The sequence below is a fragment of the Trachypithecus francoisi genome, unplaced genomic scaffold, assembly GCF_009764315.1.
Source record: "Trachypithecus francoisi isolate TF-2019V2 unplaced genomic scaffold, Tfra_2.0 Lachesis_group0, whole genome shotgun sequence".
Taxonomy (NCBI): Eukaryota; Metazoa; Chordata; class Mammalia; order Primates; family Cercopithecidae; genus Trachypithecus; species Trachypithecus francoisi.
Window position 1 is genome coordinate 152,251,336 of NW_022681453.1, and position 13,067 is coordinate 152,264,402.

The window sequence follows — 13,067 nt, forward strand, 5'->3', positions numbered from 1 at the left end:
CAGCTTGTGCATGTGTCACATACCCCCCTCCAATGATGATGGGTCCTGCCTGGCTTTAAATCTTATGTTTTTTCCTAATTTAAAAAAAAAAAATGCTCAGTGCAGAAAACACGGCAAAAAATGGAAAGTACAAAATTCATCTTCATTCAGTGAGATGTGAAGATTTACTGATAAACAGGGGGAATAAAAACAGTTTGCAATCTAAAAATCCTAAAGAGACAAAACCTAGCATATGTCTCAGAACCATCATGGAGCCTGGCACATGGCAGGCGCCAATATTTATTAACACAACAGGCCAGTCACGGTGGCTCAAAGTGCCTGTAATCCCAGCACTTTGGGAGGCTGAGGTGGGAGGATCACGAGGTCAGGAGTTTGAGACCAGCCTGACCAACATGGTGAAACCCCGTCTCTACTAAAAATACAAAAATTCCCTGGGCATGGTGGCAGGTGCCTGTAATCCCGGCTACTCAGGAGGCTGAGGCAGGAGAATCACTTGAACCCAGGAGGTGGAGTTTGCAGCAAGCTGAGATGGTGCCACTGCACTCCAGCCTTGGCGACAGAGCGAGACTCCATCTCAAAAAAGAAAGAAAGAACGAACAAATAAGTCTGAATAACTGCAATGATTTTTCCCAGATGATTCAAGGAAATTCAGTGTCTCTTTTATTTTTATTCTTATTTATTCATTTATTTTTCGAGACGAGTCTTGCTATGTTGCCCAGGCTGGAGTGCAATGGCATGATCTTGGCTCACTGCAACCTCCGCCTCCCAGGTTCAAGTGATTCTCCTGCCTCAGCCTCCTGAGTAGCTGGAATTACAGGTGCCCACCATCACACCTGGCTAATTTTTGTGTGTGTGTGTGTGTGTGTGTGTGTGTGTGTGTATGTGTGTGTTTTCAGTAGAGACGAGGTTTCACCACATTGGCCAGGCTGGTCTCGAACTCCTGACCTCATGATCCTCCTGCCTTGGCTTCCCAAAGTGCTATGGTTACAGGTGTAAGCCACCATGCCTGTCCAATCTTTTTTTTAAATAATCTAAATAGCTAATATGGTCAGTCTTACAGGCAAAAAAATACTTGTGCTTATCTTTTTTCCTTATGTACCTTGTATCGTTTTTTCCCTTTTAAGATTTATGGCCGGGTGCAGTGGCTCACACCTGTAATTCCAGCACTTTGGGAGGCCCAGGTGGGCAGATTACTTGAGGTCAGAAGTTTGAGACCAGCCTGGCTAACATGATGAAACCCTGTCTCTACTAAAAATACAAAAATTAGCTAGGCATGGTGGTACACGCCTGTAGTCCCAGCTACTCGGGAGCTGAGGCAGGAGAATCGCTTGAACCCGAGAGGCAGAAGTGGCAGTGATCCGAGATGGCATCATTGCACTCCAGCATGCATGACAGAGCAAGTATCTGTCTCAAAAAAAAAAAAAAAAGAAAGAAAAGATTTATAATTGCCAAGAAAAACAATTTAAGAAGCAAGGATTATTTGTGTTCATTAGTTTTCATCACATTTTACTGTCTGAACAATTTGCATAAATTGTCTTATTATTAAACTGCCCTAATGATACATGCAGTATAGTGATATTTAAAAATTGATCTAGTAGACTTTAATTAATTTATTTACTTTTGAGACAAGGTCTTGCTCTGTTACTCACGCTGGAGTGCCAGTGGTGTGATCACGGCTCACTGCAGTCTCCCGGGCTCAATCAATCCTCCTGCCTCAGCCTCCCAAGTAGCTGGGACTACAGGCATATGCCAGCACGCTTGGCTAATTTTTGTATTGTTTTCAGAGACAGGGTTTTGCCCAGGCTGATCTTGAACTCCTGGGCTCAAGTGATCCTCTTGCTTTGGCCTCCCAAAGTGCTGGGATTACAGGTGTGCACCACCAAACCTAGCCCATCTGGTAGACTTTAATGATTTCAAAAGATATGACTTGCAATTTCTGAGAAGCAAAAATTGTTGAATTATTTCACATTTATGCCTGATTACCTAAATGAGAAACATGTTAAAATTTATATTCAGGCTGGGCGTGGTGGCTCACGCTTGTAATCCCAGCATTTTGGAAGGCCAAGGCGGGTGGGTCACAGGAGGTCACAAGTTCAAGACCAGCCTGGCCAACATGGTGAAACCCCGTCTCTACTAAAAACACAAAAAATTAGCTGGTGTGGTGGCAGGCTTCTGTAATATCAGCTACTTGGGAGGCTGAGGCAGGAGAATCACTTGAACCCAGGAGGTGGAGATTGCAGTGAGCCGAGATCGTACCATTGCATGCAAGCCTGGGCAACAAGAGCAAAGTTCAGTCTCAAAAAAAAAAAATTATATTTAAAACAAAAAGTTGAGGCTCGGTGCAGTGTCTCACATCTATAATCCCAGCACTTTGGGAGGTTGAGGCGGAAGGATCACTTGAGGCCAGGAGTTCAAAAGACCTGCCTGGGCAACATAGTGAGACCCCGTATCTACAAAAATTAAAAATAAAAATAAAAAATTGAGAATAATTTTTAACCCTTTGTGGCTTGCAAAGGTAAACTTAGTAACTTCATACTATTTCCTATAAAAACATCATTCATATCTTCTGCCTTGCACAGCTGTTCTCAGCCCCTTCTAGCAATTTATTAACTCCATCTCCTCATTTGAGAAACAAACATTCAAAATAATCCCTGATAAACTGGAAGAATAAAAATGACTTCTCCCTGGTTCTTCTTTGTCTAAATATTTAACTCAGATATGACTTTGTTTCCCCCAATATTTCATTATGTTTAATGAGCTTTTCTATTAAAATATAAGGTCATTTTAACTTTTAAAAAATAAGCAAGCGTCATGTCTTTTATTTTTATTTTTTCTTTCTTTCTTTTCTTTTTTTTTTTTTTTGAGACGGAGTCTCTCTGTTGTCGCCCAGGCTGTAGTGCAGTGGTGCGATCTTGGCTCACTGCAAACTCCACCTCCCAGGTTCAAGCAATTCTCTGCCTCAGCCTCCCAAGTAGCTGGGATTACAGGCACCCGCCACCACATCCAGTTAATTTTGTTGTATTTTTAGTACAGACGGGGTTTCACCATGTTGGCCAGGCTGGTCTTGAACTCCTGACTTTGTGATCCACCTGCCTCGGCCTCCCAAAGTGCTGGGATTACAGGCATGAGCCAGCATGCCTGGTCCAGCATCATGTCTTTTCAAAAATTACATCATTCCTTTGATGAGGCATCTGGCTGCATGTGATTTAAATCTTTCCTTAACCTCCACAACACCCTGCACCTATCCCTTTGCATTTCTCTACCCTCCAACATTTAACCTCCTGTGTCAGGCCTGCCCCCCACCTGCCTATGTCATGGTGACCCTCCTGTACTCGGATTTGATCTAGATGGGAGCCCACATATGACAGAGAGGCCTGGGAGCAGCCTCGGACCCTAACTTCCCCACTCATTCTACTTAGATTTTTCTTTCACTGTGTACAAAAATTTTCCTTCCCAACCACTTCCAGGGACCCAGATCTCTTTCTTCTCTTATTTCCTGTAGAACTTTTCATTAAGGCGTCCTGGTTCAGGCCTTAGTGGTTTTGTCCCCTGATCATTCCCTCTCAACCCACTGTTACTGGCCACAGTCTTCAACAGATTATGCCCCTACTGTGTGCAAGTCATGCACTACTGGCTTCATATAGATAATTTCTGGTCTTCACAACAACCTTGTGAAACTGTGGGACTTGAGGTACAAAATCTCTATGAGCTTCCATTTCCTGATTTAAAACGTGAATATTAACACAACAGGAACCTATGTTCTGTATTCCATACCACACTACCTTTCTTACATGGTTGTCTTTTCTCTGTGGTGTCCCCAACGCCACACAGTGTATAATTAGATCTCAAGACACAGTTACTTGGTGATTTTTATTTACTATTTTTATAATTATTGACTACTGCTATGGTTTGGGTCTGTGTCTCCACCCAAATCTCATGTAGAATTGTAATCCCTAATGTTGGACGAGGGGCCTGGTAGAAGGTGATTGGATCATGGGGGCAGATTCCCCCCTTGCTGTTCTCATGATAATGAGTGAGTTCTCACAAGATCCACTTATTTAAAAGTGTGTGGCCTTTGTCCCCCCCTTCCCCATTCTGTGGCCATGTAAGACATGACTGCTTCCCCTTTGCCTTTCGCCATGACTGTAAGTTTCCCGAGGCCTCCCCAGCCATGCTTCCTGTACAGCCTGTGGGACTGTGAGCCAATTAAACCTCTTTTCTTTATAAATTACCCAGTTTCAGGATTTTTTTTTTTTTTTTTTTTGAGACAGAGTCTTGCTCTGTCACCCAGGCTGGAGTCTAGTGGGTGCAATCTTGGCTCACGGCAACCTCCTCCTCCCAGGTTGAAGCAATCCTCCTGTCTCATTCCTAGTAGCTGGGATTACAGGCACACACCACCACACCTGGCTAATTTTTATATTTTTAGTGGAGACATGGTTTCACCATGTTGGCCAGGCTGGTCTTGAACTCCTGACCTCAGGTGATCTGCCTGCCTTGGACTCCCAAAGTGCTGCGATTGCAAGCATGAGCCACCATTCCTGGCCTCAGGTATTTCTTTACAGCAGTGTGAGAATGGATTAATACAACTACTTATTCAATTATTTTCCTGAGTTAGTTCTAAGACATAAAACAGATTTCCATTTAAACCTTATTGAAAGCAGAGGCAATTCACACTAAGGAACCAATGCAACAAGACCTTTTTATTTTTTTATCTCTCCAATTTTTTTGTCCTTTTCAAAACTGAGATATTTATCTTTAATTGTTAGTTTGCATTTGTCCCTCTGCCAGCTTTAAGGCATAATCAACAAATAAACGCGATGTTGTTTTTAAATATCTATAAAGCCCAATCCTAAGAATCTACCATTGGAGTGCTCTGGTTAATTGGATTTCTGTTAATCACCAATCAGTTTTTTTGTTAAAAGGGACTTGTTCAAAACTTAACCAAACTTTAATTTACTTTCTTACCTCAGGAAAAAAAAAAGAAAATCTCCTGGGCATACTTGTATCCTGCTTTGGTGACACAGAACTCTAAGCATCCTAGGTTAGGATTTGGAGCATTAGGGAGCATGCCGAGGATGGAGGAGGAGTGGGAAAGTGAGCCGCAGGTGCACAGCCTAGGCCTCAACTCTCAGAGGGCTTCTTCTTAACTTGTTCCAGGTATGGTTAATGCTGTCTTGTAGATGAGTATTACTGTTAGCTGGATTCCCATTAACCAACATTTTTTTGACGGGCACTTTTGCAGTTTTTGAATCCCTAACTCAAGGGACAAAACTTTTTAATTGACTTCAGCCAGGTTTTTTTTTACCACTGGGATAAATTTAGATTTTATTATGCACACACATATCCTTTTAAAAAATATCACCCAGCTTATATTTGTATCCCAAATATTTTTTCGCAGCTGTAGAATTCTCACTTCGGCTGTGCTTTTGAGAAGTGCCAATTCTACCATACAGTGCTGGCTGGGCAGCCACTTGAAATGAGGGCTACTATTTTTTCAATTCAATTTCTTTTCTTTCTTTCTTTCTTTTTTCTTTTTGAGACAAGAGTCTTGCTCTTGTTGCCCAGGCTGGAGTGCAATGGCACGCGATCTTGGCTGACTACAACCTCCACCTCCTGGGTTCAAGCAATTCTCCTGCCTCAGGCTCCCGAGTAGCTGGGATTCCAGATGCGCACCACCACACTGGGCTAATGTTTGTATTTTTAGTAGAGATGGGGTTTACACCATGTTGGCCAGGCTGGTCTTGAACTCTTGACCTCGTGATCCGTCCGCCTCGGCCTCCCAAAGTGCTGGGATTACAGACATGAGCCACTGCACCTGGCCTGTTCAACTCAATTTCTAAGCCCCTAGGTCTCCTTCAGGCTTTGAAATAGCCAAGAGACCAAGCTCCCAAGATATGTGTGAGAAACTAAAGTGTGCAAGGACAAGAGAAGCTATAAGATGAATAGATTGTCTTGTTTCATTTATACTGCAATTGCTAAAATGACATGCTTTGGGGACATTTGAAAAGTTGCCATCAAAATGTATGATTGAAGTTTTGAGCAACCAAAATAAGATTGAATGTAATAACATTCAAATGTGCATGGCAGTGCCTGCCAAACTCTGCTGCATAGTAGACTCACTTGGGGAGCTTCTGAAATTCTAAATGGTCAAGCTGTTCCCATACCTGGGAGTGGGGATCAGAATGTCTGTGGATGGGAGTCAGGCATTAGTTTTTTAAAAGATCCCTAGATGATTCCAAAGTTCAGCAGAGTTTGGGAACCGATGGCATATGGTAGTGCAAGTTTACCATATTACTTAAAGGACTCAACTAACTTTACAGAATGCTTTACTTCACAGACTTCATGGATGTTTACATTTAAAATGCTTCAATATGAGGATAGTAAATTGTTTCCAAAAAATTGTAAAAGAAACTGTCAGTGAAATTGAAAATTATTCTGTGATCTAAAACATTGCCAAAATATTGTAACCCACTCCTTTTTAGAGGGAGAAGGTCAGGAACATTTGTTTCCAGCTTCAAAATCCTTTTTATAACCTTAGAAGCAGAAGAAAGATGAAGGGAAAAAAAGATATAAACAAAGAAAAACTAAAGTGATTATTTACTAAGAGCTGCAAATGCTCATTTTCTGGGCACACCACAAAGTTCCATTCTCTGTTCCTAGGACTTTGCGTAATACACAGGGACATCATGGTAAAAGGCTGATGCTTTCAGTTTATCAAAATAAACCTGAGTGTTCCTTTTCCCAGCCCTCAGTGAAAACTGAGACTTTACTCATCTTTATGAAAAAAAGAAAGAGAAAGAAAATAAAATGTGTCCTAGTAGTGAGCTTGCCTGTCCTTTGAATTGTTTTGTGTTTGCGATGTCCCTCCTAACTGATTATCCCTCATTCCACAGATTTCCACGTGTTGGGAACATTCGAGGATTATGTCAGCCGAGACTCCTGCCACCTGTCTGGTAAAGAGAGCAATTTACAGTAACAAACACACGCCAGACTTGGATGAATTACCCTCCTCACAACCCGTAGGTCTGTTGGGGTCATTCAGTTCCTCAAACAGTCCCGTTTCTATAATTTCTTCCTGCCACGCTATAGGAACAGCACCTGTTGCAAAGTTTTTGAAGAACTGCTTATCTTTGTCATCAAATTCCACCCCCCGAACCTCAGAGAAATCATCAATTTCAGCGATGTCTTTGGCATAAACCACTGAAGGGTCTGGCACAAATGGGGGTTCAATTAGGCCGGCTTCTAGACGAGGAAAGTTGATCGTTTTAAAGAAATGATGTTTCCTGGGATCATCAGACTTTTCTCTGTGAAGAAAGGAGACATCAGCCTGAGACAGAGTTAACAAACCAAAATGGGACACGTTCTAACAATACAAAGTGTGTAGCATTCTTTTCTTACATTTTATTTTAATTGCAAACACAATATAATAACACAAAGAATAACTGAAAAATAATAGCTTTTGAAATCACCCCAAATTCCCATATAAATAGACAGCACTCTCATTATTTGCAGACAGCTTTCACCTGTAGATGCAATTTTTAAATAGTGAAGCTTTGGACATGACTTTTATTCTTGGTATTTCATGGAAATACTGGGAAAGTTCTGTAGAACCACACCTGCTTGCCTGCAGCTTCCAGCCATTGCCTTTTCAGGGTCACACAGAAAAAGTTAAGCATATTTCTGTCCCACACAACCACCACTCCCATTTTAGAAGGCAGCACTCATATCCCTTTCTTGGTAATATGATATGATTTCTAGAAGCCCCACTTAACTCCCCAACTGCCACAATAATCTTGGTGTTATTTCTTTAAAGACTTAAAAAAAATCCATTAGCAATTTGCAGTAGTAGGAATTAGCATAAATTTAGTATTCAACACTATGATTATTATTATCAAGCTCTCCATCTCTATGCTAGAAATTATTTCAGTATCTAAAGAAAAAAGCATGTTCCCAACTGTGTAACCTCTACTAGTAATATTAGTTATCTATTGCTGTGTTAATTGCTCCAAAATTAGTGCCTTAAAACAACAAACATTTGTTATCTCACAGCTTCTGAGGGTCAAGAATCTGGACATGGCTTAACTGGGTGTCTCTGTCTCAGAGTCTCTTGTGAGGTTGCAGTAAAGCTGCTGGCTGAGACTGTGGTCTCAACTGAAGGTTCAGCTGAGGCTGGGGGATTTGCTTCCAAGCTCACTCATGTGGTTATTGTCAAGCCTCCATCCCTTATCACATGAGCCTTCACAGGGCTGCCTTAAAACATTACAGCTGGCTTTCCCAAGGTCAGTGATCACACACACACACACACACACACACACACACACACACACACACAGAATGCTCAAAATAGAAGCCATAGTTTTTTTAATAACCTAATCTTAGAAGTGACATCTCATCACTTCTGCCATATTCTATTTCTTATTGAAAGAAGACCACACTTAAGGTAAAGGGATCATAAATGGGTATGAATGCCAGGATGTGGGGATCATTGGGAGCCATCTTAGGGGCTGCCTACCATACTCCTCTTAGTTACTCTTAAATCTAGGTTTTAACAAAATAAAAAGTGGGCTGTTTTGTGGCATCAGATTCAAAACTTTTTTTCCTCTAAAAAATGTGAATAGCCAGATGCAGTGGCTCACGCCTGTAATCCCAGCACCTTGGGAGGCCGAGGTGGGCGGATCACAAGGTCAGGAGATGGAGACCATCCTGGCTAACACCATGAAACCCCGTCTCTACTAAAAATACAAAGAATTAGCCGGGTGTTGTGGTGGACGCCTGTAGTTCCAGCTACTGGGGAGGTTGAGGCAGGAGAATGGCATGAACCCAGGAGGCAGAGCTTGCAGTGAGCTCACTCCAGCCTGGGTGACAGAGTGAGACTCTGTCTCAAAAAATAAAAATAAAAAAAAATGTGGATAGATTTCCTGGTCTGATTAAGAAACATCTTCCACATACAAGTGGCCAACAAATATATCAAAAAATGCTCATTATCACTAATCATCAGATAAAAGTAAATTAAAACCACAATGAGATACCACCTCACACCAGTCAGAATAGCTATTACTAAGAAGTAACAAAAAAAACAAACCAAAAAAACAGCCAGGCACGGTGGCTCATGCCTATAATCCTAGCACCTTGGGAGGCCAAGACAGGCAGATTGCTTGAGCTCAGGAGTTCAAGATAAGCCTGGGCAACATGGTGAAACCCCATATCTACTAAAATACAAAAAATTAGACAGGTGTGGCGGCGTGTGCCTGTAGTCCTAGCTACTTAGGAGGCTGAGGCAGGAGAATTGCTTGAATCCAGGAGGTGGAGATTGCAGTGAGCTGAGATCATGCCACTGCCCTCCAGCCTGGGTGACAGAATGAGATTCCGTCTCAAAAACAAACAAACAAAAAAAAACAAAAAAAACCCAACCAACCAACAAACCAACCAACCAAACAAAAACATATTGGAAGGGCTGCACAGAAAAGGGAATGCTTATACACTGTTGATGGGAAGGTAAATTAGTTCAGCCATTCTGGAAAGCAGTTTGGAGATTTCTCAAAGAACTAAAAATAGAACTACCATTTGACCCAGCAATCCTATTACTGGTATATACCCAAAGGGAAATAAATTGTTCTACCAAAAAGACATACCCTCATATGTTCATCACAGCACCATTCACAATAGCAAAGGCATGGAATCAACTAAGGAGTCCATAAATGGTGGATTGAATAAAGAAAATGTGGTACATACACAATATGGAATAATGTGCAGCCATAAAAAGGAATGAAACCATGTTCTTTGCAGCAACATAGAAGCAGCTGGAGACCATTTTTCTAAGTGAACTAACATAGAAACAGAAAACCAAGTACCACATGTTCTCACTTAGAAGTGGGAGCTAAACATTGGGTAAACATGGATGTAAAGATGGGAACAATAGACACGGGGGACTACTAGATGTTTTGGGGGTGGAGCAAGGGTTGAAAAACTACCTATTGAGTACTATGCTCACTACTTGGGTGGTAGATTCAATTGCATCCAAAACTTCAGCATTACACAATATGTCTTTGTAACAAGCCAGCACATATACTCCCTGAATCTAAAATAAAAGATTTTTTTTAAAGAAATGTCTTCCTTTTAAAAGAAGTCAATTTCTGCCATAAGTCAACCTTAATAGAAATTAATCATATTCATGGTCCGTCCTTTACATTTTCCATTCAAGATATCAAAAAGCTTTTTGGGAAAGGATTGAGAGTTTGCCCCATATATTCCCTTCGGAGATTCCCCACCATGTCAGATGATAACTACAACAGACTCTGCCCAGCAAGATGACTAAAGGCAATATCCAATAATGGCACAACTAATAACAAGAATGAGGATAACTGACATTTATTCAGGGCCTACTCTCAGTTAACACAACATTCAGCTCTTCACTTATATTATTACATTCAACCAGTACTACAGCCCTGTCTCTAACTCCTGTATTTTTGACTCCTTTATGTGCTTCTGCATTCATGAATAACTGTGCATCTGAGGAAGCCACAGTAAATAGGTGACTTTTTCAAAGGAAAATTTATAATTAAATTTTATTATGAGAAGAGAAACTTAATTGGAGGCATCTGATGATCCAGTGATTCCTTGGATTCTTGTTCTGTGACCCAGCCCTACCCACTTCCAGAAAGGTCTATCCAGAACTTCTTGGACTTTTCCCACTGTGTATGGAGACCTGGATCAAATATGCTACAAGGGGTGTCTTTTCTCCCAAAGTCTCCACCAAGTCTCCACCAACTGAAAGAAAGAAAATGCAGGCTTGCCATCTACCAGAACCGACTGCCCCAGTGTCTGTGTGGTTCACATCTTGTAGGTTAAGAGCCTTGAGGGAGAGTTACTGAGATACATGTAAGCTTCAAAAATAGGTATTTAGGCCAGGCACAGTGGCTCACACCTGTAATCCCAGCACTTTGGGAGGCCGAAGTGGGTGGATCTCCTGAGGCCAGGAGTTTGAGACCAGACTGGCCAACATGGTGAAATCCTGTTTCTACTAAAAAATACAAAAATTAGTCAGGCGTGGTGGCACATGCCTATAATTCCAGTTACTTGGGAGGCTGAGGGGGGAGAATTGCTTGAACCTGGGAGGCAAAGGTTGCAGTGAGCCGAGATCGGGCTATTGCAGTCCAGCCTAGGTGACAGAGCAAGACTCTGTCTCAAAAAAAAAAAGAGAGATTTTTTTAAAAGTCAGGTTTATTGCCAGGCACAGTGGCTCACGCCTGTAATCCAGCACTTTGGGAGGCCAAGACGGGCGGATCATGAGGTCAGGAGATCGAGACCATCCTGGCTAACATGGTGAAACACCGTCTCTACTAAAAATACAAAAAACTAGCCGGGCGTGGTGGCGGCGCCTGTGGTCCCAGCTACTCGGGAGGCTGAGGTAGGAGAATGGTGGGAACCCGGGAGGCGGAGCTTGCAGTGAGCTGAGATCCGGCCACTGCACTCCAGCCCAGGTGACAGAGCGAGACTCCGTCTCAAAAAAAAAAAAAAAAAAAGTCAGGTTTATTGAGATATAATTTACACAGAAACATTCACCTTTTAAAGGTATCAGATAGATTTTTAAATGTGGCAGAAGGATAGAGCTAGACTGCCATCCAGATTGATGAGGAATGAGTCCCAGACCTGCATGTCTCAAAAGAGAATGAAGGCATTGGAGTTGGAGTAGGTGCCACAGGGAAGATATTTGCATCACTTCCATGACCACTGGCAGGCATGAATTGAACACACCGTACCAGGGGTCAAAAGGGCCCTTAAAAACTCAGTCTAAGCAGTAAATGGAGACTGCCCAGGAGCTTGGTAACCTTGGGAGACTTGCCAGACCAGTCTTTACATCAGGATGAACAGTTCTCACATAGCATCTCAAGCCCCTCACGCCCAGGGAGCCTTGGTTTGTCCATCAGTGGTGGCTGACTGCAGCCCTTTTGCAACTAATTATAAAAGACAAGGAAACCATGGGTCACTCTGAGGTTTCCTTTATGTTCTTCAACAACCCAACAACAATCCCCTGGAGGGCAGGATTCATGCCTTGTATACCTTTTCCCAAGAAATGTCTGTGGGTGCTGCTGCTACCAGTGAAGACTGGGCTTTCCAATCTCCATTCCTTGTTCTTGTGGCTGGGCCACCACAAAGATGATGTCTTTGATCTCTTGCACTAGCAACTCCCACCACAGTTCCGTCATTAAAAGAGCAGGCTGATTATTTCACTCTTGCATCTTTCCCTGGCAGTTCTGTGCAGGGCTCTTTTGGCCCATCATTGTGCGGTGCACTTTGAACAAATAGGGGAGGCTGTTGCTGGAGGCATTATCTTTTGTAACAGCCAAAGTGGCAGCTGCAGGGAGGACTTCTGCTCATTGGAGTGGAATATATTTCAGAGCATTAACAGGCTCTCGTATTATGGAACCCCACACAGAGATTACAATGGATTTTCTTATAATAGTCAATGAAGCAAAGATACCACCTGCCCATACATGAGGCCCACAAGGGAATTTGGTCTGCCAAGAACAGTAGGTATTGGCATGAAATTGTGTGTTGGAGAAGCACTTAAGTCAGAGACTTTCACAATTATTTGCTCTTGTTCTGCTGCACTGGCTCACCAGAATAAAACCTGCAGAAACTTAAGTGGTCTTCACCATTTATTTCGTTGGAAGACCCTGTAGTTGATTCCATCTGCAGCCCCTGGAGATGCTCAGAAAAGCTTTTGGCTTCTCTGCAAAATTAACTCCCAGACCCATAAAGGCAAAGAAGGTAATCCTTTTCAGTGATGTCTAAAGGAGAAGGGTTTTTAATTCATTTCAAATGCTTAAGAAGGCAACAGTGAGGGAGCATTTGAACTCCGCTGTGTAACATGCTGTCGAGGCATTTGCCTTGGCTTGGAGGATGCCCACTACATTAATCCAACGTGATCTCATTTGATTAAATTTTTTAAAAATATAAAGAGTTGAAATAAAAATGTTGGAAGATTCTGCAATTATAGAGGCCGTAAGAAAAAAAAATGTTGGAAGATTTTCTGTTTCACTGAACAGCTGTTTTTTATATGCTTT

The 13,067-nt window shown here is 42.1% G+C and overlaps 1 protein-coding gene across 1 annotated transcript in view; it reads right to left on the reverse strand.

Annotated features, from left to right (window-relative positions):
- Nucleotides 1-5,542: 5,542 nt before the first annotated feature.
- GRK7 (G protein-coupled receptor kinase 7) overlaps nucleotides 5,543-13,067 on the reverse strand; it is a 40,738-nt gene continuing 33,213 nt past the window's right edge. Inside the window, exon 4 of the mRNA XM_033212457.1 lies at nucleotides 5,543-7,304. Within this exon, the coding sequence (XP_033068348.1) occupies nucleotides 6,968-7,304 (337 nt within the window). The 3' untranslated portion in view covers nucleotides 5,543-6,967. The remainder of the gene's footprint in view (nucleotides 7,305-13,067) is intronic.